At 54.2% G+C, this 20,917-nt stretch overlaps 10 protein-coding genes across 10 annotated transcripts; 6 read left to right on the top strand and 4 right to left on the bottom strand.

Annotated features, from left to right (window-relative positions):
- Positions 1 to 782: 782 nt before the first annotated feature.
- On the top strand, positions 783 to 2,693 carry BJX68DRAFT_91111 (putative MFS transporter). The gene is made up of 3 exons (XM_071049997.1): positions 783 to 1,165; positions 1,226 to 1,485; positions 1,616 to 2,693. Exons 1-3 carry the CDS (start codon positions 913 to 915, stop codon positions 2,645 to 2,647), a joined length of 1,545 nt encoding a protein of 514 aa, XP_070899332.1. The 5' UTR covers positions 783 to 912; the 3' UTR covers positions 2,648 to 2,693.
- Positions 2,694 to 2,784: 91 nt separating this feature from the next.
- Positions 2,785 to 3,266, top strand: BJX68DRAFT_236972 (uncharacterized protein). Its single transcript, XM_071040098.1, has one exon. The coding sequence runs from the start codon at positions 2,926 to 2,928 to the stop codon at positions 3,151 to 3,153; it is 228 nt and encodes a 75-aa protein (XP_070899333.1). The 5' UTR covers positions 2,785 to 2,925; the 3' UTR covers positions 3,154 to 3,266.
- Positions 3,267 to 3,315: 49 nt separating this feature from the next.
- Positions 3,316 to 5,582, top strand: BJX68DRAFT_236973 (putative MFS quinate transporter). Its single transcript, XM_071040099.1, has one exon. It carries the CDS (start codon positions 3,741 to 3,743, stop codon positions 5,397 to 5,399), a length of 1,659 nt encoding a protein of 552 aa, XP_070899334.1. The 5' UTR covers positions 3,316 to 3,740; the 3' UTR covers positions 5,400 to 5,582.
- Positions 5,583 to 6,262: 680 nt separating this feature from the next.
- BJX68DRAFT_236975 (phenylacetaldoxime dehydratase family protein) lies at positions 6,263 to 7,747 on the bottom strand. Its single transcript, XM_071040100.1, has one exon. The coding sequence runs from the start codon at positions 7,458 to 7,460 to the stop codon at positions 6,324 to 6,326; it is 1,137 nt and encodes a 378-aa protein (XP_070899335.1). The 5' UTR covers positions 7,461 to 7,747; the 3' UTR covers positions 6,263 to 6,323.
- Positions 7,748 to 8,051: 304 nt separating this feature from the next.
- isn1 (IMP 5'-nucleotidase ISN1) lies at positions 8,052 to 10,285 on the top strand. The gene is made up of 8 exons (XM_071040101.1): positions 8,052 to 8,291; positions 8,337 to 8,347; positions 8,397 to 8,417; positions 8,469 to 8,483; positions 8,533 to 8,680; positions 8,729 to 9,523; positions 9,641 to 9,780; positions 9,865 to 10,285. Exons 1-8 carry the CDS (start codon positions 8,267 to 8,269, stop codon positions 9,973 to 9,975), a joined length of 1,266 nt encoding a protein of 421 aa, XP_070899336.1. The 5' UTR covers positions 8,052 to 8,266; the 3' UTR covers positions 9,976 to 10,285.
- Positions 10,262 to 13,525, bottom strand: BJX68DRAFT_236988 (ATP-dependent 6-phosphofructokinase). Its single transcript, XM_071040103.1, has 3 exons — positions 12,086 to 13,525; positions 11,575 to 12,036; positions 10,262 to 11,524 (listed from the first exon to the last, which is right to left on the bottom strand). Exons 1-3 carry the CDS (start codon positions 12,824 to 12,826, stop codon positions 10,331 to 10,333), a joined length of 2,397 nt encoding a protein of 798 aa, XP_070899337.1. The 5' UTR covers positions 12,827 to 13,525; the 3' UTR covers positions 10,262 to 10,330.
- BJX68DRAFT_91131 (uncharacterized protein) lies at positions 13,013 to 13,811 on the bottom strand. The gene has a single exon (XM_071049998.1). The coding sequence runs from the start codon at positions 13,694 to 13,696 to the stop codon at positions 13,199 to 13,201; it is 498 nt and encodes a 165-aa protein (XP_070899338.1). The 5' UTR covers positions 13,697 to 13,811; the 3' UTR covers positions 13,013 to 13,198.
- A 1-nt stretch (position 13,812) lies between these two features.
- BJX68DRAFT_91132 (mediator of RNA polymerase II transcription subunit 17) lies at positions 13,813 to 15,935 on the top strand. The gene is made up of 3 exons (XM_071049999.1): positions 13,813 to 14,161; positions 14,219 to 14,604; positions 14,650 to 15,935. Exons 1-3 carry the CDS (start codon positions 13,893 to 13,895, stop codon positions 15,879 to 15,881), a joined length of 1,887 nt encoding a protein of 628 aa, XP_070899339.1. The 5' UTR covers positions 13,813 to 13,892; the 3' UTR covers positions 15,882 to 15,935.
- Positions 15,936 to 17,924: 1,989 nt separating this feature from the next.
- BJX68DRAFT_236991 (uncharacterized protein) lies at positions 17,925 to 18,961 on the bottom strand. The gene is made up of 3 exons (XM_071040104.1): positions 18,629 to 18,961; positions 18,569 to 18,576; positions 17,925 to 18,516 (listed from the first exon to the last, which is right to left on the bottom strand). The coding sequence occupies exons 1-3, from the start codon at positions 18,722 to 18,724 to the stop codon at positions 18,039 to 18,041; spliced, it is 582 nt and encodes a 193-aa protein (XP_070899340.1). The 5' UTR covers positions 18,725 to 18,961; the 3' UTR covers positions 17,925 to 18,038.
- Positions 18,962 to 19,974: 1,013 nt separating this feature from the next.
- On the top strand, positions 19,975 to 20,583 carry BJX68DRAFT_266680 (uncharacterized protein; the record flags this gene model as incomplete). Its single annotated transcript, XM_071045579.1, has 2 exons — positions 19,975 to 20,475; positions 20,527 to 20,583. 2 exons carry the CDS (start codon positions 19,975 to 19,977, stop codon positions 20,581 to 20,583), a joined length of 558 nt encoding a protein of 185 aa, XP_070899341.1.
- Positions 20,584 to 20,917: the final 334 nt, after the last annotated feature.

Consider the following 20,917-nt stretch of genomic DNA (forward strand, 5'->3'; position numbering starts at 1 on the left):
CTTTTCCTCTTTTTTTCCCACTCACACTGTTAAGCTCAATCACATGTCACGAGTCATTCATTGTCCATCGCCAATAATATCAAAAGATTCAAGCTTCTCTTGTCGTGATTCCTCGGTCTGCGAAGCTCGAAGCGTCAGCGACCGGGGTGCTGAGATTGCCTCGCTCTCCATTGGTCCAGGCCTGCCATGATACCCCGGTGGCTTGAGCCCAGGCTCGTCCAGCCACTCACAGCACCAGTTCCTTCATTTCGCCCCCTTGGCAGCTAGCCAAGTCTCCGGTAAAAGTTCCAAAAGCAGCAATGGTTGAACGCCAAGGTCGGCATCCTGCCAGCGCTGAACAGCCGTCGCTGACGGTCGCTGTGCGGGAAAGTATCTGCGATTCAGTCCAGAAAGGCGCGTTGAGCGGGAGAAAAGCTATCGACAGACAGATAAGAGCTCATTTAGCCTGGAATTGAAACGACAGGGATGCAGGAGGATCCCGTTGACGGCCGGAGTGTGGTCTGCCTTCGTGCCGGCCTTGTCCCTCGCGTGGCTGACGGCCCGGTGAGAAATACGAGACGTGGCCTCGTGCAATCATATCGAGGTCCAGGGCAGTTGAAGCAAGCGGAATTGCCGTGGTTTACGTCCAAAACCCGCGGTTGTACTCCGTAGATGGCATCCAGTCCCTCCTAACCAGTTGAATCTCACCCCACAATCCTGGGATCTGGATACCCCAGACTTGCATCCCTCGGTGGAGTCTCCTCGCCTTCCGAGTCCTATTCCCGTCTGTCCTAGGCGGGATTTCCGACCTGGTCGCGCAGCCGATCCTGAGAAGCTATAAAGACGCGTGCGGAGCTCTTATCTCCGCTGGTTCCTACGCTCCTTCCCATTTATTTCGCTCCACCACCACCTCTCGACTTCGGCACCGCAAACATGGCGACCGATGCACCTCCTCAACCTGTCGCAGACGAAAAGGCATTGTCTGGCCACCAGGAGAGTATGAAAGTCATCGAGGATGTGACTCAGATTGCTGGCCGTGGACACGCCGCCACGGATCAGTACGGACGAGCTCTTTTCGAATTTGACGCAAAGGCCGAGTCCAAGTTGCGATGGAAGATGGACCTATACCTTATGCCTACAGTCGCTCTGCTGTATCTGTTCTGCTTTATTGACCGTGCGAATATTGGTAAGTCACTTATTCACCCTTACCAACTCTGAACACGTGACTCACCCCTTACCCCCATAGGAAACGCGAGGCTCGCTGGATTCGACACAGACCTCGGTTTGACCGGCTACGATTACAATCATGTCCTCTCGGTCTTTTACATCTCGTATATCCTCTTCGAAATTCCCTGCAACCTGTGCTGCAAGTGGATGGGACCCGGATGGTTCCTGCCGATATCAACCTTGCTCTTCGGCATCGCATCCATCGCTACAGCCTTTGTCGACACAATCCATCAGGCTTCCGGAGTTCGATTCGTGCTTGGTATCTTTGAGGCTGGCATGGTAAGCCCTCGCCCTTTTGCTTTCCAGACGTGTATCTCGTTCCCGTCAGGCCGCTCGCACCCCCTGTCCGACACCTAATCTCAACTCCATCTCTAGACCGTCTAGCTAACTCCTCCGGCTTAAAATCTAGTTACCGGGCATTGCTTACTACTTGTCAAGATGGTACAGACGCAGCGAGCTGGCATTCCGGCTTTCATTGTACATTGTGATGGCGCCGCTGGCGGGTGCCTTTGGCGGCCTCCTTGCCTCGGCAATCCTCACGCTGGACCACTTCGGCAGCCTGCACACTTGGCGCATGATCTTCGCCATTGAAGGCGTTGTTACGATTGGTTTGGCGCTAATCAGCTTCTTCACTTTGACCGATCGACCGGAAACTGCGCGCTGGCTGAGCCAGGAAGAGAAGGACCTCGCAATCGCACGCATCAAGTCCGAGCGTGTGGGAACAACCGAAGTGCTGGATAAGATCGACACGAAGAAGCTCATGCGTGGTATCCTGAGCCCTGTGACATTGGGCACGTCGTTCATCTTCCTCCTCAACAACATCACGGTTCAGGGTCTTGCGTTTTTCGCGCCTACGATCGTCCGTACGATCTATCCTGATGCTACCGTTGTCACTCAGCAGCTCAGAACAGTGCCTCCTTACATTGTGGGCGCTGCATTTACACTTGGCTTCCCGTTTGCCAGTTGGAGACTAGATAAACGCATGCCCTTCTTTGTGGCTGGCCCCCCCTTGATGATGGCGGGATACATCATGTTTTTGGCAACCTCCAATGGACACGTCCGATACGGAGCAACGTTCTTGATCGCGAGCGGCGCCTTCGCCTTTGGTGCACTTACAAATGCTCATGTTAGCAACAATGTCGTGTCTGATACTGCACGCTCTGCTGCGATTGGTTGCAATGTCATGTTCGGCAACGTTGGCGGGTTGATCTCGACTTGGTCATTCTTGTCCTTTGATGCGCCCGACTACCATATCGGTAACGGGCTGAACCTCGCAACGTCAAGCTTGATTCTAATTCTCAGCATTCTTTTGTGGGGGTGGATGAAGCGGGACAACAAGAAGCGGGAGGCGACGGATATTGACCAGGCGCTGGCTGGGCTTGACCAGAGACAGATCCAGGACCTGGACTGGCGCAACCCGGCTTTCAAGTGGCGAATCTGAGATGTATAGTGTAGTGAGATTCTGTTAGCTTCACTTTGGACCAGAAAGTAATGGATGATGTCCTGGGTTTTGTTCCATCATGTAGCCTCGCGTCACGTGCTGTTCGCCCGCTCCGGTCGGCCTCGAAAGCAAACTCTGCATCTTGATCTCTCCCGCAATTTTCGGGGTGGGTATGGGGAAGGTTTCCGTATGATGGCGATTTCCATGGGAGCTTCCCTTTTCGACGAGTCCACCACGTGCTGGAGCATTTTCCTCGTCTCCCCCCACCACCGACCCCGATGACTGATGACACGACTTGGCGACGAGTCAAGCAGCCTTGGGAGGCTTTTGCCAAGTCCAAAAGTGCCGTCAACCGGAGGGACAAGCACACCACAAGCCCTGACAAGAGAACGCCCAGCGAACTCTCCATTGGCCCAAGGTTGGTTCCCCCTTTGTCGTACTTGAATGTTGTCCTGACTCTTCTAGAATCACAAGAATCCCCGGTGAGCAAGTCGAGTCGCACTTGAGTCGATTTATGAACAAAACTCTTCGGCACGCTCGGTCCAAGTCCGAGTCGTCTGCTCGCAACCCCGCGCGCCGATCGGCCTCGATTTGCCCTCGAGTCGCCCACACCTGAGCCCTCCCTTCTCCGCGTCTCCATCCCCATCAGCCAATCACACTGTCTCCTCTGGTGCCGGCGTTGGACCAGCCCAAAAATGTGTTGCTCCGGCCTTGGAGACGTCCGGGGTCACCGTCCATGACGGGCAACTTCCGAAGTTCACCCAGCTGAGAGGAAAAATTCTGGCTGGGGAGGCCCATCAGGCCATGGCCTTGATTACACTCTCAATGCGACGCTGCGGTTCCCGCTTCCCATCGCGCCCTTTCTGTGTGTCAAGCTGTCAACCCTGGGCAAAGGCTATAAGAACCCCCTCCCTCAGTCGCACCGAGAGGGCTTGCTTTTTCCTCAAGTCGCAGCGCCATAATCCTTGCAGCTGACCAGACCAGCCCTTGCATCGAGTCGCCTCTTGAGTTTCTTTTTCCTCCTTATCTTCCCCTCTTTTCCTCTCTGCCCTTGCTCCCACTCTAGGCCTCGGACTCTCTACACTCCGTCAATATGGCCGGTGGTCCAAAGCAACCCCTCAACGTCTTCCGCCTCAGCACAGGCGAGGCCCCTAGGGAGATCCTCAACTGGAGACTATGGTTCGCCGTGCTCTCCTTTGGCCTCATGGGCGCGGCCCGTGGTGTCGACGAGGGTCTCATCACGGGAGCCTTTGACTCTGTGGATTTCCAGCGCACCATCAACTTTGGCTCGTATGATGCTGTCGAGCAGGCCAACATCAGAGGCAATGTCTCTGCTATGGTCCAGCTTGGATCTATTGCTGGTGCTCTCTTCGCCTTCCTTGTCTGTGATCGAGTTGGACGTCTCTGGGCTACGCGTGAGCTGTGTGTCCTCTGGGTTCTGGGTATTGCTATCTTCATGGGACACAATGGCTCGCTTGGAGCTGTCTATGCTGGTCGCTTCATTGCTGGCCTGGGTGTTGGACAAACAGTCGTGGTTGGGCCAGTCTATCTCGCTGAAGTGGCCCCCGCCGCCGTCCGCGGTCTCTGCACTTGCGTCTTCACCGGCTTCGTCTACCTGGGCATCGTGCTCGCCTACTTTGCCAACTACGGCTGCGAGCTACACATCCCCGACGGCGCAAACCGCTGGCTCGTCCCGACAAGCCTGCATATCATGTTTGCCGGCCTAATCTTCATCCTCTCCTTCGCCCAGATTGAGTCCCCGCGCTTCCACGTCAAACGCAACAACTTCGAAGCAGCACTGAACAACCTCTCGCGCATGCGCAACCTGCCCCCCGACCACGAATACGTTATCGAGGAAATCACCGCCATCCAGTCCTCGCACCAGGCAGAGATGGAAGCTACCCTGGGACTCGGCTGGCTCGGCGTCCTCAAGGAGGCCGTCCTCATCCCCTCGAACCTCTACCGCCTGTACCTCGCCGCAATGGTCCAGGTCCTCTCGCAGTGGTCCGGCGCGGGGTCCATCACCGTCTACGCCCCGCAGCTCTTCTCCCTCCTCGGCATCACCGGCAACAACGAGTCCCTCCTCGTGACCGCCGTCTTCGGCCTCGTGAAACTCGCTGCCGCCGTTATCTGCGCGCTCTTCCTCGTCGACGTCATTGGCCGCAAGCGCGCCCTCCTCCTGGGAATCACCATGCAAGCCATCTCGATGATCTACGTCGCTGCCTTCCTCACCTCGGTCCCCGAACTCGGCGTCGACGACGACTTTGTCCTCCCCGAGAACAAGAAGGGTGTTTCGCGCGGCGCAATCGCCATGATCTACATCAGCGGCATGGGCTGGGCCCTCGGCTGGAATAGCATGCAGTACCTGCTCACGGCCGAACTCTTCCCGCTCCGGATCCGTGCGTTTGCGACTTCAACCGCAATGACACTCCACTTTGCGAACCAGTATGGAAATGCCCGCGCGGTACCCAATATGCTCCTCCCCACTGCGGACGGTGGAATTGATCCCAAGGGCACATTCTGGTGTTTCGCTGCCGTGACGATTATCGGCGGAGCGTGGGTGTGGTTCTCTATTCCCGAGACGGCGGGACGCTCTCTGGAGAGTATGGAGAATCTGTTCCAGTTGCCGTGGTATAAGATTGGATTGTATGGAAACCGTGATGCGGAGCAGAGGGATCTGGCGACGAGTGCGGAGAATAAGGTTGAGATGGGGAATGTGCAGGGGCGGGTTGAGACTGTTGAGAGGGTTTGATGTTCTCAGTGGCTCTACTGGTGGCTGAGACGGGATAGTCTGGGGCGTTGGTGAGCCGGTTACGGTTTTGGTGATGTTCATGATTACGAGATGAAGGTTTGGATATGTCTACTGTATTGCTGAATATAGTTTGGCTACCCCATATAGTCAGAAGCAAGAATGTCATGACTGCACAATTGGTCCTCTCCAGATGGTTCAATCACAGCTGGTCTGAATTGTATACTTTCCTCCGTCGCACGTCCCAAGGTCCGAGAAGCGTTACTCGAGCCGAGTCCACTCTCACAAGCTCGGACACTTTACCCACGACCGTAGTACGGATTCCAGAGAGCTCGCACCACCATCTCCCCGGAGGAATAATCCATAGCTGCATGGTTGCTCAACTCGAAACCTAAAGCAAACTTCACTCCGCACTCCGCACCCGAGCGCCGGCCCAGGAAATGCCTCAACTTAGTTTGTCTTGGCCCACAGACACGGCAGGAACGGGCTGAACGTAATCCGGTGGACTAGATTGCTGATTGCGGACTCAATTATCAATCAGCCACTCGGACTGGGTCAGGTCTCCCTACAGAATAACCCGATATCCGGGTCCGCTGGTGCTGCCAAGAGCGAATGTCTCCATGCGCCTCGGCGAAAGTTGTCGGATTTAGAGTAAATTAGTGATGGCAATGCCGTGATTCGCAAGTGGCGAGCTAGGGAGATTAGGGTACTGAGGCCGTGCCGTAAGCAGGGGACGGCATGGCATGGCCTGGATAGTGCTCGGTCAAGTTCCGAGAGCTGGCATAGGCTACGCCACGACGGCCTAACAATCCAACCCCATCCCCATCTTTCTCCTCCATCACCCCCAACTCCACTCCACCCTCTTACCCACTGCAGCGGTCCACCTCCCCGGTGAAGCTCGCACCTTGCTACTAGCATTCTCCGCAGCTACAAATCCCGCCTATCAAGCTGCAAGTAGGAGATTACGCCGGTCCTCGGAAGACAATTGACATATTCAAAGCTCGCCTCTCCGCGCTTGAGAATCGAGACCTCGTGCCAAGTCCGGAACTTGCGATTCTCGCCGAATGTTCTCGCGTGCGCGATGGCGCCGTTGAAGATGGCCAGGTGCGAGGGGTGCCGCTTTGCCCATTTCTCGAGGTCCGAGAGGTTGCGGAAAAAGCCGGCTGCGCAGGTTTCTTTTGCTGGCTCGCACTGAGGTTCTGGTTCTGGTTCTGGGGCTCCGTTTCCGGAGGAATTGAGATGAGCAGCTGGGTTGTTGGTGTGCAGGTTTCGGAGGAATCGCAGGCCCATTGCGCCTGAGTCGGTGCGGTTCTCCCAAAGGTAGCGGAGGCCGGCGTGGAGGGTTGGTTGGAGGGTGTTCTCGTAGGCGGACGATTCAGTTTCAGAGCAGTTTTCCCAGAACTGGCCGGAGCGAATGTGCACGAGATTGTCGTATGCATTGCTTCCGGAGAGATGCTGTCCTAGCCCTGCTGGGATTTTCACAGGAGGCGCGATCACCTCATCGTTGTGCCGTGAGAAGAGATCATGCCCTGAATCCGGAATCCGATCTCGAGCAGCGCCCCAGTATGCTGTCAATGTGTGCTCGACTGGCTTGCTTCCAGGGAGTTTCGCCAGACCAGGAAGGTAGTCGAGGCCAGAATAGTTTGTTTCGAGGCGTGATACCTGTGTTGTGAGCCGCTCGAGCCAGAGCCCAACGGCTTTGGGTCGTTTGATGCTGTTGTATATATCCGCCAAGCGAAGCTGTTGGATGCAGTTCTCGTACGCAACTGAGTCTCGCCAGTAACACACCCAAACTACGGACTCAGGTTCGTCATCTCCTTGGAGGAACTCGAACCTCTCAACAGCGGGGCGCCCATGAAGATCTATTGTGTTCAGCCAAGTCTGTATAGCCTTGATGGAGTCCTGGAACGAGGTACTCGTGCTAGAACTGGAGTCATGTCGCTGTACGCCTATATATGCGGTATGTATCTGGGCCTGGCTCTCTGGGAATTCAAGCTTCCATCTTTCCATCGGCGGCTTGTGGCCCTTGGGCCGAGCAAGGGGGTAGACACGGTCGGCGGTCATTGAGCAGGACTCGGTTAATCTGAGTTCGAGCGCTGTAATTCTGGATCGGGCAGTATAGCTTCCCTAGGCGCTATCCGGTCTTGTCTCGTTGGCCTGAATAGGAAGAGGGAGATGTGGAATGCGTCGGCTCATCCTTCCCATGACAACTTCCCCACTACCCCGCAAATTGGAGCGACGATGAGATTTCGGAAGAGCCTCATTGGCTTGTCCATGGTATACATCAAACAAACGAGATGTCTGTCCGAATTGAAGTTTAAGAGGTGGCAGAACTGGATTCTGAACATGACGACCTCGTGCTGCCTCAAATCTCAATGCGCGCCTTTTGTTTGTTGACGATAGCTGGATGCCACAAAAGTCAGGCACGTCGGAGCTCACCGACGACACGTGAGCTAGTCCAGTTCGAGCCAAGAGGCGGCGGATCCCGTGACCCAGTCAGATGATTCTCGTGTGCGCTAGTCCAGCTATGGCGGCACTGCCCCTCCTTGCGGCCTCAGCTTGCAGGCACCAGCGAGCAGCAGCCAATCGGGGTTGGAGTCTGCAGCTGATGGCGCCAAAGCTCAAGCTTCACCGAAGCATTCGAGGAAAGAGCGCCTGCAGACAATACCTAGACTAGTCCTGTATCTCTCTATCTATCGCCAACGCTTAGACTCTTCATCAACCTTCCATCCACCCCTTGTTTGTGTCACGTCGGCCTTTATTATCGTCCATCTTAAGTGGGGATCTGCCAGCGCCAGTCCTCCTGCCATTCGTTTCCACTTCCATATCTACCACTGTCAACACCCCTGAATCATCATCTCCAAACCATCATGACTACCAGATATCGCGTTGAATGTAGGTTCCATCAGTCCAATTGAGAGCTCAAGCTAACGTAAACAGACGCCCTCAAGGTATGTGCCCATGTGCCTGAGGAAATACCCTCCGCTAACCTTCCTGCAGTCTCACCGTCGGGACCAATTGGTAAGAACAAGACTTCGGCGATGTTCAAGATGTCCATGCTAACTTTCGCAGATTGAGTGGATTAAGGTCCGTCGACTTCTGCAATTCCGCCGTGCCGTCCTGATCTAGCTTCCAGGGCCTTCTGGCGGTTCCCTTTGTGCTACACTCCCAGCCCACCACCATCCAACTGGAGCACGGCGAACGCCTCGCCGAAGTCGCTCAAGACACTCATCAGCGCTACGCAGAGATCTTCCGAGATGTCGAAGGTCTTCTGAACGATCACAGTATGGCCTCCCTAATTCTTGTTGAGAATCGTCGCTGACAACGCCCAGTCCAACATGAGCGAGAAGAAGCCGCCGGCAAATCGAAACTAAGACTCCTTGTCCCATCGGTTGGCACGTTCTTCACGAACCTCTACCTCGAAGAGGCGTTCAAGTACCAGGACCGCCAGCGCTACATCAGCCGACGCCGATTCGTTGCGCCCTCCTTCAACGACGTCCGACTAATCCTCAATTCCGCCCAGCTGCTCGGTCTCGTCCGCAACAAGGGTCTACAGCTCGTCACCTTTGATGGAGACGTGACCCTCTACGACGACGGCGAGTGTCTCGCCGAAGATAACCCCGTCATTCCACGCATCCTCAGACTCCTTCGTCAGGACATCAGAGTCGCGATCGTGACTGCCGCCGGCTACACCGACGCTGCAAAGTACTATGAGCGACTCAAGGGTCTACTTGATGTAATGCACAGCTCCACGGAGCTCTCAGAGAAACAGAGATCGAATCTCGTCGTTATGGGCGGCGAAGCGAACTATCTCTTCCGCTACGACTCCGAGTCCCCGCACAAGCTGAAGCACGTCGATCGGGAAGACTGGCTCCTCCCAGAGATGAAATCCTGGAACCAAGAGCATGTTACGAAACTATTGGATATTGCCGAGTCTTCGCTACGCGCGTGTGTAGCGAATCTTAACCTCTCAGTCTCGGTGCTCCGAAAAGATCGCGCGGTCGGCGTTTTCCCGCAGAAGAAGGGTCAGCTTCTGCGAGAGCAACTGGAGGAGACCGTGCTTGTGGTGCAAAATACAGTCGAAAGATCTGAAGTCGCGAACCATCTTCCTTTCTGCGCTTTCAACGGTAATACATGATCCCTTATCTTATTCCTTTCTGGATTCCTAATTTTCGTTTCTTGTTTACCCGCGGTTCGAAGCGTTATCTACGAACAAAAGTTCACTAACATCCATCATCCAACAGGCGGCAACGACGTCTTCGTGGACATCGGCGACAAGTCGTGGGGTGTGCGCGCCTGCCAGCGCTACTTCGGCGGCATCGATGCCGCACACACACTGCACGTCGGAGACCAGTTTTTGTCAGCCGGAGCGAATGATTTCAAGGTCCGTTTGCCCTCGTTTGCTTGCGTGATGCTCTTGGAATTATTAGGAGAGAACGAACACGGCTGATCATTTATTTTCCTCTAGGCCCGACTCGCCTCGACAACGGCCTGGATCGCGAGTCCGGCGGAGACGGTTGTTCTTCTTGATGAGCTGGATAGTCTTCAGAACCCTGTTGCTGATTCACCTGCATCATAAATTACTCTTGACTTCGCTTTGCGGCACTCAATCTGACTTGTTTGGTGTGAGAATTCCATTTGGTATTTGCATTATTGCAAGGATTTTTAGTACTAGTTTAGTCTGGCCGTGGGACGAACTGGCCCAAGCTATTCTTATCCAGCCAACATTGTGGCTTGATTGTTTGGAAGTTTCTAGAAAACTTGATTAGTTCTGATAGCTACGTTAGTATGGCTACGTTAATATGCGCGGGGAATGAGGCATGAGACTACGTGCTGGAACATACAAATTTTACGCGTGCGCGGGGTTTTGTAGTTTTAATTGAAATTGTATTCATCATTCAGATCACGTAGTCTTATCCAATCCGATCTCTACTCTAAACCAGTTTCTTGGGCGAAGCCCGTGGAGAAGGCGCCTGAGTCTGATCATCATCCTCATAGCACGACCAGGTCGCCTTTGCACCGGCACGGCCAGAGAGAATATTGACCGTATCCTGCAGCTGGAGCCAGAACTCGGCCTTCGGACGACGGCGAGCCCAGTCCGTCTCGATGGCCTCAAGACCAGACTCGCCGCCCATAACCGAGAAGAGGACCTGCGAGCCCTTGATTCCGATGACGGTGGCGGACATCTCGTCGGCGGCAATCTCGTCCTTGGTTTTGCCGGCGTAGGTTTCTAGGTGCATGAGACACTTGATGGCCATGCGCAGGGCGCGGATGCGATCCATGGGCGAGGGCTTTCCGCCCTGCTGGAAGTGGCCGGGGACTGCGGCGCGGGACTCGAAGCGGCCCTTGGCTTCTTCCTTGATCATGTCGGCGATGAACTGCGTGGTGTATGTGGAGGAGGCGCACTCGTTGCGCATGATGATCTTTCCGGCGCGATTGGCGCCCTTGTCGCGGGCAAAGTTGTCGCGGAGGAAGTCGATGTCGCGCGAGAGCATCTTGATGTCGATTCCTTCTTCGGGAATGTACACTGCGACGGCGCCGACGGCGAGACCGGCGGTCGTGGCAATGTAACCTGACTTTCCTCCTTGAGTCTCGATGACGAAGACACGGCGGCGTGATGACGAGGCGGATTGCCGGATACAGTCGCAGAATTCGATGAGGGCGTTGAGGCACGTATCGCTGCCCAGGGAGTATTCGCTTCCGGGGACGTTGTTGGAGATTGTAGCGGGGAGCACGACCATGGGGATCTTGAAGACGTCATACTTCTCGCGTGCTTGGCGCAGTTGGCTAACTGCTGTGAAGGCTTCGAAGCCGCCGACGACGAAGAGAGCGTCGAACTTGTATTTCTTGAAGCACTCTGCTGTCGTTTCCATGTCTTCTGAGGGGAGGCCACGGTTTGTGCCAATGTCGGAACCACCTTCGTTCACCCACGCATCCGTCTCGACCCAGCGTACCTCGCGTACGGAGCTCACGGGTGTATCTGCATGGTGGCGGATCAGACCGGGGAATCCGTTGTGGATAGCAATGGGGGTGTGGCCGCGAGTTAAGCAGTATGCGACAGCAGCACGAGACGCCTGGTTCATGCCTCCTGCCGGAGCACCGACGTGGACTATGGCGATGCGCATTCTCTGCTCTGAGTTAGCGGCTAGACCATCTACCACAGGGGTTGTTCCCGTACCTTGTTTTCGGGGAGGGCTAGCTTAGGGTGGTCAGGGGTGGCTGTGTTGAGATAAGCGTAATGGTACTCCTTGAATTCGGAATCGCGCAACGTCATCGCCGTGGCGAAATCTCGGTTCTTGATATGTGAGGTGACCTCTTGTGTAGCCTTGACAGCGTCCATCAATGGTGTGCGCATGATCTTGTTCTCCCGAATGGTGATGACTGGAGAAGGAGATTCCGGCGTCATGTCGAGCACAGCTCGCACAGCTTCCACTCCCTGTAGGGTCGACAGCCAGCGATCGTAGGCGCAAGCGGGTCCTCCTCTTTGCGTGTGTCCCAGCACAGTGGTTCGGGTATCCAGGCCAAGGCGCTCTGTAAGAATATCTTTAACTTTGTTGCTAGAAATCTTGTTGAGTTGATGATCCTGTGCTCCTTCGGCGATGATGACAATTGTTCGACGCTTGCCCCGTTCCTCACGGTTCTAGAGCGTGTTAGCACCTCAGAGCAGATAGAAGGACTTGATCGCCCACCTTTGTGATAGTCTCGCACATGTCGTCTTCCCAACCATCTCGAGGGGGCATCTCGGGAATGAATAGCCAATCCGCGCCCGTACTGATGGCGGCCATCAGCGCAAGCCAACCACAGTGTCGTCCCATCACCTCGATGACGAAACCTCTTTGGTGGGAAAATGCTGTATCGAAAACATCATCGACAGCGTCGCAAATTCGAGTCAAGGACGAGTAACACCCGATTGTGGCATCCGTGCCGGACATGTCGTTATCAATGGATCCCACAAGACCGACGATGTTCAAAACAGTATAAGGCTTGATCTGCTCAGTGGTCAACTCCCCTGTCTTGACCAATTCGTCCAAAAGTCCAGGCCACTCGGAGCGGAAAACATCGGCACCGGTCAAACTGCCATCACCACCGCAGACGACGAGGGCGTCGATTCCGCGCAGAATCATGTTCTTCGCGGCGCGCAGGCGACCAGGTCTCTCGCGGAAGCTCATGCAGCGAGCGGATCCAATGAGTGTTCCACCCCGTGAAAGCCATCCTCGAACATCTTCCCAGTGTAGCTGACGGATCATGTCCCCGCCATTGACGAGACCTTCGTATCCCTCGAAGACGGCGTAGGCTTCGCAGTCGGAATGGATGGCCATGCGGACGACCGCCCTCACGGCGCCGTTCATACCAGGGGCATCACCGCCGGAGGTGAGGACGCCAATGCGGCGGCGCTTGGGAGGGGCTGCGGGGATGTGTGTTGTAGCCATCACGGTGGTGACGGATTCGGTAAATCGATCTCCAGGGCGTATAAGTGTCGGCTCAATCGTGCGAGCTGGAGGCGACACAGCGGCGGGTCAGATAAAAGAGAGAGGAGAAGCAGTGACGAAAGAGTGAGTCGATGAAGAGAGAACTTGGTGCGTGGTGGGGGAGCGTCCGAGGTTCCGGTGAGAAAAAGCGGGTGCGGGTAAAGGTACGTCACTGACTGGATGTGTTACTTGGATGGGAGAACAGAGTAGATAAGCATATACGACTCGAATGGGGGTCAGTGGTATAAATACTGCTCAAAAAAAGCACCCGACAGGGGCATAACTTGCTTTTTCAGAGCAGCCTCGCCCCTTCCTCCCTATCTTCCCGCGAGGTCAGACTGGATACATCTCCAAGCCGTAAATTGATGATCTGCTGATGTCACCGAGCCACGCTGAGTGGCACCATGAAAGCCTGTTTTGGCCTAGCTCTGGAGCTATCACGTGCCCGATTAGTAGGGTAGGGCTTTTGGTGCCCATGTGACAATTCGATTGGCTGGCGACAGGTATACGGTCCCTGCTATAATAAGCTTCAGAAGGCGAGATATCTGGAATAGAAGACGTAGACATGGTATGATTGATCACGATGCACCCGAATCTCATCAAAATAACAGGTTTGCCTGCTCTGCGAATTTTGGGTAACGCCACGCCGAGCAATGCATCCAATAGTTGCGGAACTATATATCTCCAGGATTCCTTGCCCAGCGACGCATTTGTTGGCCTGCATGAGCCTTGTCCCGTAAGTTTTTCGCGAAGGATGCTCGGGTATAGCCACCGGGAGATACAAGTCTCTGTACAGAGTAGTTTTCTTGGTTTAGGACACCGGCAGCTCATTCAGCCGATGGACGCTGGTGCTCTTTGATGGATAGGTCACGTGAGATACATATACAGTCACGTGCTTGGAGCTTTCGGAGTCCAGGCTTGATTGAGCTTCCACTCCGCGTTCATCTCCGACCATTGCTCCTCCATTCGGTCTGCTCGCTCACCCAACACATGGGGCCACTCGTCGAGGAGTGGCTCACATTTCATCATGGCAGACTCATTCAACCTTCCGCTTCGGCCCGTCATTGAGAAGCGCGACCGTCCGGATTCCCTGTCGAGGGACATCGCTCAAATCAACGCGCAATGGGGTTCCTTTCGGGAGCTCAGCGAGGCGAGCTTGCGGGAAAAGATCGAGGCGGACAAGAACAAGGATCCTTGGGAGGAAGATGAGGTTGAAAAGGAGGCAGCTGACTTGGACACTTCGGAGCGCTTGGAGCAATTATATAAACGCCGTGCGGAGATCATTCAGTTTGCCCTGTAAGCTGCATACTTGGCGACCAATTGCGATCGCGACGATTTACTTATGCTTCTCAGACAGGCTCATATGGAGGCTTCATTCGCCCTAGACTTTGTTTCGCTCTTGCTATCCAAATACAACCCCCGCCAGGCCGAGACGTCAATGTCCCCCTTCTTAAAGACCGCCGCGCCGCTCGGTTCCCTCAATTCGGAGGTCATCAACCCACCACCAAGACCGGATACCGCGCTGAAAGACATAAAGTCTGTTTCAAGGGGATGGAGGCTGCAGAATTTCAACAGCGCCGCTAGCAAGCTTCTCAACGCCGGCACAAGACTAGACACCGAGGTGGATGCAGAGAAGGAGTATTGGGATCAGGTTTTAGCAATCAAAGAGAAGGGTTGGAAGGTGTGCAGGCTGCCTCGGGATGGACAAGCGCTAGGAGTACAGTATGGATTCTTGGAAGGTGAGGCATACCATCTATTGTTGGGGTGTCGCTAATTTCCAATAGCTACGCCGATTTTCCGCGATCGAGGACTTGCTGCGCTGCGACGAGCTGACGATGGAAAACTTGTGCTCGACAAAGGCTTGATACCACGCAAGGCACAAGGTGTCCGAGTAAGAATTAAACATCAGGATCGCATTATCGGCTGTTCCAAAGTGTGTCGACCGTCTCAAGACGCCGAATCAATCGAGAGCCGGATTTTGCAGGCGCGTGATACGCTCTTCGAGGAGGAACTCTTCCACGAAATGATGAGGGAAGCTAGGATATTAGGAAATCAAGGCGTCACTACGCGACAAAACCTGGTCAAGGTGCCCGTTTCCGAGGAGCAGGAGTTATTGTTGGATCTGGTGGACTGGGATCAGGACCACGCGTTGGAAGAGGCGGGTTCTTCAAGCGAGCAGAACGCCCTTGCCGACGCAATCTCCTATTCGATTCGTATTCTTCTTACCTTTGCCCACCGACAAAACCTTCGACGCAGGACTCAGCCGCCGCCACCACTTGCACCGAAACGTCGACCTACTCCTGAATACCAGATTCTCCGACCGGTTATGGGATATTTACAACACAAGTCACATATACAGTGGCTCGAAACATATATCGCCAAGTTACGGCGCGTTCTAGAAGCTGCCGGGATCAAATGTGACTTTAGTGCTACTCAATTTTCGTCGGTCGGTGCATTGCAGCCCAGCCATTTGGTCCCTAAGGTCGAATCACTGGTTGGAGTCTTTCTTGCGCCATTCGAGTCGACCTTTTCAGGTACCCTGATCACACCCCAGAGCTCGTTCCGAGTTCGGATCAGGACGAACTCGACTATGCCCCCCGTTGGCACTTTTTACGACATCTCTGTCAACCTCCCGCAATTTCCCGAAGTTCAACCTCTTAACCGCGTTGGGCTACAGGAAGAAGTGGCACAGGCCATTACGCATTTTGTTATGCTCGATATAGCTGCCGCGATTTCTCTTCAAAAACAGGAAGGCTCAGGCAAGGCATCCTGGGAAGTGGCGTACCCGCACCATGGTGAACTGCTCGCGGTGGACACCGCCAGCCAAAGCAGGAAGATGAAGGTCAGCCTGTCGCACGAGGAGTTGAATATACAAACCTACTCGTTGAGCCGCGCCGAGGGTTTCACACACCCAGTGGCCGCAAAGTCCGCACTGCTGTCACATACGTGGAAGCCCGACACCCCGGGGCCACAGCCTAGTTTGGCCGACTTTATTGCACAAGCGTCGCAAAAATAATATCGGCATGACTGGTCTCGACCGAGACCTGACGCCACTCGGGCCCGGTGGCGACATTGCTAGCTGCTGCATTTTGGGTGCATTGGTAGGGTGATTGCATCTACTTGTTACATAGACTGGAGTTTACTAGTTGATACCCTTATGAATACAGGATGGCTGTTACGTTCTACAATTAACCTGACGAGATCTCTTGATGGCCCATTGGACTGTCCGTTTTTTTTTTTATCTTGGAATGTTCTGCTAACGACTTGACTGACTGCGAGCATAGACAGAACCCTGCTACCCGGGCTTTAAGTAGCACCCAAAAGAGAGAGACTAACTTTTGCAACCATTATTATAATTGGTCCACATCCTTCGACCATGTTACAATGTCTTAGCCGCCTAGGCTCTCGTCGGGCATGAAGAGTTGTGTGCTGGTTACGAGCCGCAATAGAATGATTCTCCGTATACCCAAGGGATTACTGGGTGGATTATGAGATACACCGCTCGTTTGTTAGAAGTCACAAGCTACGTCTCTGTCCTAGTGATCATATAGTTCTACACTTACCTAAGGAACCTACTAATGGGTGTCCCTCGACACTCAGCAAATGGTATACCTTTACGTCGAGGGCCACTGAACCCACCAAGAACACCTACCTCACAACCAACCGAAATCAACCCCTTTTCCAGTACCCATCTAGATCATCCAAGCTACAGCTCGGCCCGAGGAACACGGTATACTCAATCGAGCACACCAAGCGATCCTGCCCACTAGGCAGACCCTGGCCCACCTTCGGGCCGACGCAAAGTACACCAGCCCGCCGCGCACCAATGACATCGCCACGATCTCGAAGATCACAGAGAATCTGCAGGCAAGATGCCCAAGTGCAGCCTATGATGCTTCTTCGACCTGCTCGCGAATTGGGTCCTTTCCAGGTCTTCCAGGGGAGTAAAGCGTCGATCTGATCGTGCGGGAGGATCAAGTGCGATCGATGAAGCGCGTGAACGTGTTCCGGGTCGGGCTGTGGGTTCAAAAGGTTATTTTGATGGCAGGCCGAGGGCGATGAGGCCGGATGAGGTGGTGATGATCGGGGGTTGATTGTGGGAGGCTGCGATAGTGTAAAGTTGTGTTTGGCGTGACTTGGTGTGTCTAGGAACTGATTGCGCTGTTAGGGGCTGTCCTCGACGGGCGAGGACCTGAGTGATGGATGTGGAGATTTTTGACTTAATTTGCAGCTTGATTGCGCCTTTATTTCTGGATGCACTCGTGAAGAAGTGTCCTGCTATGATGTGGAAGAATAGAGGGATCAAGGAATCAGAGGAAATCAGTGGCGGCCAAATCTCGGACGGCTTACTCTTCCCAGTCTTCTTAGGAGAGAAGTGATAAAGGCTTCTTCAGCCCGAATTCCCGAGCAACATGACTAAAATCAGGTTTACGTATTCCTGTCCCCATCGAAAGGATCACCGTTCCTGAGGGCCCTCGTCATACGGAAACGTGGGCGCAGGGATGCGCAGGGACGACGCAGCAGTCAAGTGACGGAAAAGCTCATTTCCGGGACTCGGAGATTTCCAGGGGCACGAGGACTCCAAAGTGACGTGCATGAGCTGAAGAGGTTCATTAATCAATTGGACAAGCAAAAACAAGCGAACCAAAGACGAGCATCAGATAGATTGATGAGAGAATGGAAATCCGAAGTCAGGCACGCCCTCAAAGTCCCCAGGCCAGGCAGCTGTGCCCACGGCGCTCGGGACCTTTTTCCACGGGCGCGGGCGAGTGGTCAATGAGAAACGTGCGCAGGGTCGGCTAAGCTGTTCTCGTATTTGGTGCTGCAGGGGGTTTGCGGAGGCTGCATCATCAACCAGTTATATCAAAGGGAATAAAGTGCGGAGAAGGGTTGTCTGACTCAGTTTAATATCTGCAGGTCAAACGTCATGCCCATCGTTGCTCCATGGAGGCGATCATTCTTGATTACAGGCCTTACTCATCATCATGATTCGGCCTTGCATGTGTTTTGAAATACCGAAGGAATTGACCTGAATCATGTCCAACCGCGTGGGTATCATATCCACATGTCTTCATTACAAGTTTGACAGATGCCATGTCGGGTAAACTCTGCTAATATACATGCACCTGGCAACAGGGCACGCTATCCCCTGCCCACACATGCCACAGGCTGCCTACAGCATCGCCACAATTCCCGCAAGACCAATAATGCTAACCAGGCTGGCGGCAACCTCGCCAGTAGCACGGGCACCCAGTCCGGAAGACGTCTCTGAAGCGGGCGAGTCGCCACTGTCGCTGTCTCCGCTACCGCTGTCACCACTATCGCTATCCTCAGAAGAGGAAGAGGGCGCCGGGGTTGGTGAGGCGCTAAGGTTGACATTTCCGGCTCCTACTTGGGACCTGATTGCAGCGACATAGCTTTTCACTTCCGAGGGCAGCTCATTGTACCAGTCCGGAGTGTTTCCGGCCTGGAACTCCGAGGCGATCGAGCTGCGGGCAGTAGGGATCAGGAGCTGGGCGAGCACCGTCGGAGGGATTCCGGTAATGATGTCGTTGATGATAGAGGAAGGTGGCTGGATGAGGTTTCCGCCGGGGGCCGTAAAGTTAGCCGTGAATGGGGTAGCGCTGGGGAAGAAGGAGAGAAGCTGGTCACTGTGCATTATGGTAAGTCGGAATCCAGTATCAACCGGCCTCAGAGACTTACGCTGCTTGCTGTTGACTTTATTAGCACAGTATTGAGTGATAGAAGGTATTGTAATCATACTTGAATCTCGGTTCCGTTCACTGTCGCAGTCACATCGACTCCCAGCACACCCATGGTGCTCATGAGCCCTAGGGCGATATAGCGAAGGTAATGCATCCTAGCGGATAATCTCGTCGTGAGCAAAAAAAAGGTGTTGAGAGGGAAGACAGCCAGGCCAGGAACAAGCCGACTTTTCCGGGCGAAAAGCGCTTCAGTATGTCCTTATATCGAAATGCGGGGATGCAATGATCTGACAGCTCCGTGCGGCCAGGGAAGTTGCATCTGAAAACCCGGCCAAGTCGTCGAATGGGCCCCGTCAAGATCGTCGAGTCAGGGCCCATCATGGAATCTGGGGCAGTTGTATACCGAAGCCGCCGTCAAACCTCGGAGGTTTTCTCAGAGGCTGTTCTGCCCGACAGATGCGATTGGCCGATTGTCTGGTGGGAAGTATATCTGACTCGGCCCGTATGAATCGAATGCGGAGGTGGAATCCGAGCGGCCAACCGACCGCATGGCTGCACACTGTACCTCGAATGACACCTTAATTTCACAAGATTCCAATAGGGCATGGTCGAGTCGGTTCGTTCGACCGAGGATGGAACTGAATTCTCCGTCGCAGTGGGGTCAAAACAGGCTGAAGTAAGACATCGGGACTGATCAGCCAAAATGATGTGAGTGGCAGCACATATGAACGAAGGCAACAAATGGTTTTCTCTTAAAAATAGCTGCTCCCATGACTGAGTCAGTGTCCGAAAGAGTGCTTGACATTCAGTATAGTGTGTTAAAGGTTTGCTGTTGTCTACATGCCATGATGCAGGTCCCCGGGGCGGACCTGAGGACTCGACAGGTACGGGAAAGCTATGTCAGCTGTTCTATAGGGTTTGCATCCTCGAGGCCAAACGAGGTAAGCCATCGGGGCCCAAGGGTCCGCCGTTGAAGCTCAAATTAGCGAAGATCTCACCACTGCCCTCCGCCTCCCGAGTCAGGCCCGCTGAATCGGAACATTCGCGTCAGTGCATGAACCTCATTTCTTGACTCTCTTCTGATTAAACACGATGATGGTCGCCACTCCAATATCACCAGGCCACCCTGGTTGGTCCTGTACCCCGCAAGTCAACTCCGCAGCCACAAGGATAGACCCTTGGTAATGATCGATCGGCCTTGACTCGAGAATGTGACAGTCGCTGGCGGTAGCGGAGAGGAGCAGGATCAAGTCAACTATAAAGGCCTCAGGGCCGTCTGTGTAGACGGAATGTTCCCAACCCAGTTACTATAACCAGGTCCATCTACTTCCGCAAGGCACATCGCTCCAGTACTTCCTTCAAGTTTTGAAAGAATCTTCTCCTCAAGCCTCTTCCACCACCATAATGAAGTTCTTCAAGTACCTTACCGCGGCTTTGCTGCCAGTGACCGTGTTGGCCATCCCTGCTGCGGAGCCCGAGCCCAAGGCCGCTGCTGTGGCTGCCCCGGCCACCATCAGCGTGGAGGAGTACAACACTCTCGTGCAACGCCAACTCGATCTGGGGGGTATTATTGGAGACTTGACCGAGGCTCTCGACGCCATCAAGGATCTCCTCTCGCCTCAGAGCTTGAACAACATCAACACAGTCGTCACCAAGCTCGCAAACCTGCTCTCAGATCCCACCACGGGCCAGATCAAGAACTTGGTTCAGCTGGCTGCCGACCTTCTCGGTGGTGAGGCCATTGGAAACCTGCTCGAGCAGCTCCCGGGTCTCCTTAACGGAATTAGCGGTCTTCTCACCGAGGAGACTCTCAACAAGCTCACCACGCTTCTGGACAACGCTGCAATCCTCCTGACCAAGGACTTTGCCGAGAACACCAGAGACCTTATCAACGATATTGCACCAGTAAGTTTGGCTAACTTCGTGAGTGGTTGACGAGCGCTAACCAGGTTCTAGCTGGTGTCCGCCATCGCTCAGGTTATTTCGGCACTCCTGGGCGCGCTATTTGGGTAGATAACGACGGGGAGGAAACGCGACGTTTGTGGATACCGTGGCGATCTCTCTGTTCTATTTTCTGCTCTTGCCGAGCCCATCTAGCTGTGCTCGGACCATGTAAGCGTGTGGAATTACGGTCGGGACTGAGGACACGCACCTGGTGTTGCTACGACGGTCGCGGCTTTCTGCGAATGAGGATAACGAAATTAATCATAATGTCTGACGAGAGTGATCCAAGTCCAATCGACAATCAGATTAGTGTGGAGTATTGGTGAATTGTCTTTGAAGCACGTACTCCGTACAGAGTAGATGTAGTCACCTTCGAGTGTTATGGAGGAGCTGAGCATGAGCA

The sequence above is a fragment of the Aspergillus pseudodeflectus genome (assembly GCF_044049435.1).
Source record: "Aspergillus pseudodeflectus strain CBS 756.74 chromosome Unknown BJX68scaffold_20, whole genome shotgun sequence".
NCBI classification, from domain to species: Eukaryota; Fungi; Ascomycota; class Eurotiomycetes; order Eurotiales; family Aspergillaceae; genus Aspergillus; species Aspergillus pseudodeflectus.

Excerpts from the sequence above, each read along its gene's own strand:
- BJX68DRAFT_91111 (XM_071049997.1), top strand. The coding sequence starts at position 913 with ATGGCGACCGATGCACCTCCTCAACCTGTCGCAGACGAAAAGGCATTG. Across the intron at positions 1,166-1,225 it reads TATTGACCGTGCGAATATTG|GAAACGCGAGGCTCGCTGGA; the intron begins GTAAGTCACTTA and ends TTACCCCCATAG. Across the intron at positions 1,486-1,615 it reads GTATCTTTGAGGCTGGCATG|TTACCGGGCATTGCTTACTA; the intron begins GTAAGCCCTCGC and ends CTTAAAATCTAG.
- BJX68DRAFT_236972 (XM_071040098.1), top strand. The coding sequence starts at position 2,926 with ATGACTGATGACACGACTTGGCGACGAGTCAAGCAGCCTTGGGAGGCT.
- BJX68DRAFT_236973 (XM_071040099.1), top strand. The coding sequence starts at position 3,741 with ATGGCCGGTGGTCCAAAGCAACCCCTCAACGTCTTCCGCCTCAGCACA.
- BJX68DRAFT_236975 (XM_071040100.1), bottom strand. The coding sequence starts at position 7,460 with ATGACCGCCGACCGTGTCTACCCCCTTGCTCGGCCCAAGGGCCACAAG.
- isn1 (XM_071040101.1), top strand. The coding sequence starts at position 8,267 with ATGACTACCAGATATCGCGTTGAAT. Across the intron at positions 9,524-9,640 it reads TCCTTTCTGCGCTTTCAACG|GCGGCAACGACGTCTTCGTG; the intron begins GTAATACATGAT and ends ATCATCCAACAG. Across the intron at positions 9,781-9,864 it reads CCGGAGCGAATGATTTCAAG|GCCCGACTCGCCTCGACAAC; the intron begins GTCCGTTTGCCC and ends ATTTTCCTCTAG.
- BJX68DRAFT_236988 (XM_071040103.1), bottom strand. The coding sequence starts at position 12,826 with ATGGCTACAACACACATCCCCGCAGCCCCTCCCAAGCGCCGCCGCATT. Across the intron at positions 12,037-12,085 it reads TGTGCGAGACTATCACAAAG|AACCGTGAGGAACGGGGCAA; the intron begins GTGGGCGATCAA and ends AACACGCTCTAG. Across the intron at positions 11,525-11,574 it reads TAGCCCTCCCCGAAAACAAG|AGAATGCGCATCGCCATAGT; the intron begins GTACGGGAACAA and ends AACTCAGAGCAG.
- BJX68DRAFT_91131 (XM_071049998.1), bottom strand. The coding sequence starts at position 13,696 with ATGAGCTGCCGGTGTCCTAAACCAAGAAAACTACTCTGTACAGAGACT.
- BJX68DRAFT_91132 (XM_071049999.1), top strand. The coding sequence starts at position 13,893 with ATGGCAGACTCATTCAACCTTCCGCTTCGGCCCGTCATTGAGAAGCGC. Across the intron at positions 14,162-14,218 it reads GAGATCATTCAGTTTGCCCT|ACAGGCTCATATGGAGGCTT; the intron begins GTAAGCTGCATA and ends TATGCTTCTCAG. Across the intron at positions 14,605-14,649 it reads ACAGTATGGATTCTTGGAAG|CTACGCCGATTTTCCGCGAT; the intron begins GTGAGGCATACC and ends AATTTCCAATAG.
- BJX68DRAFT_236991 (XM_071040104.1), bottom strand. The coding sequence starts at position 18,724 with ATGCATTACCTTCGCTATATCGCCCTAGGGCTCATGAGCACCATGGGT.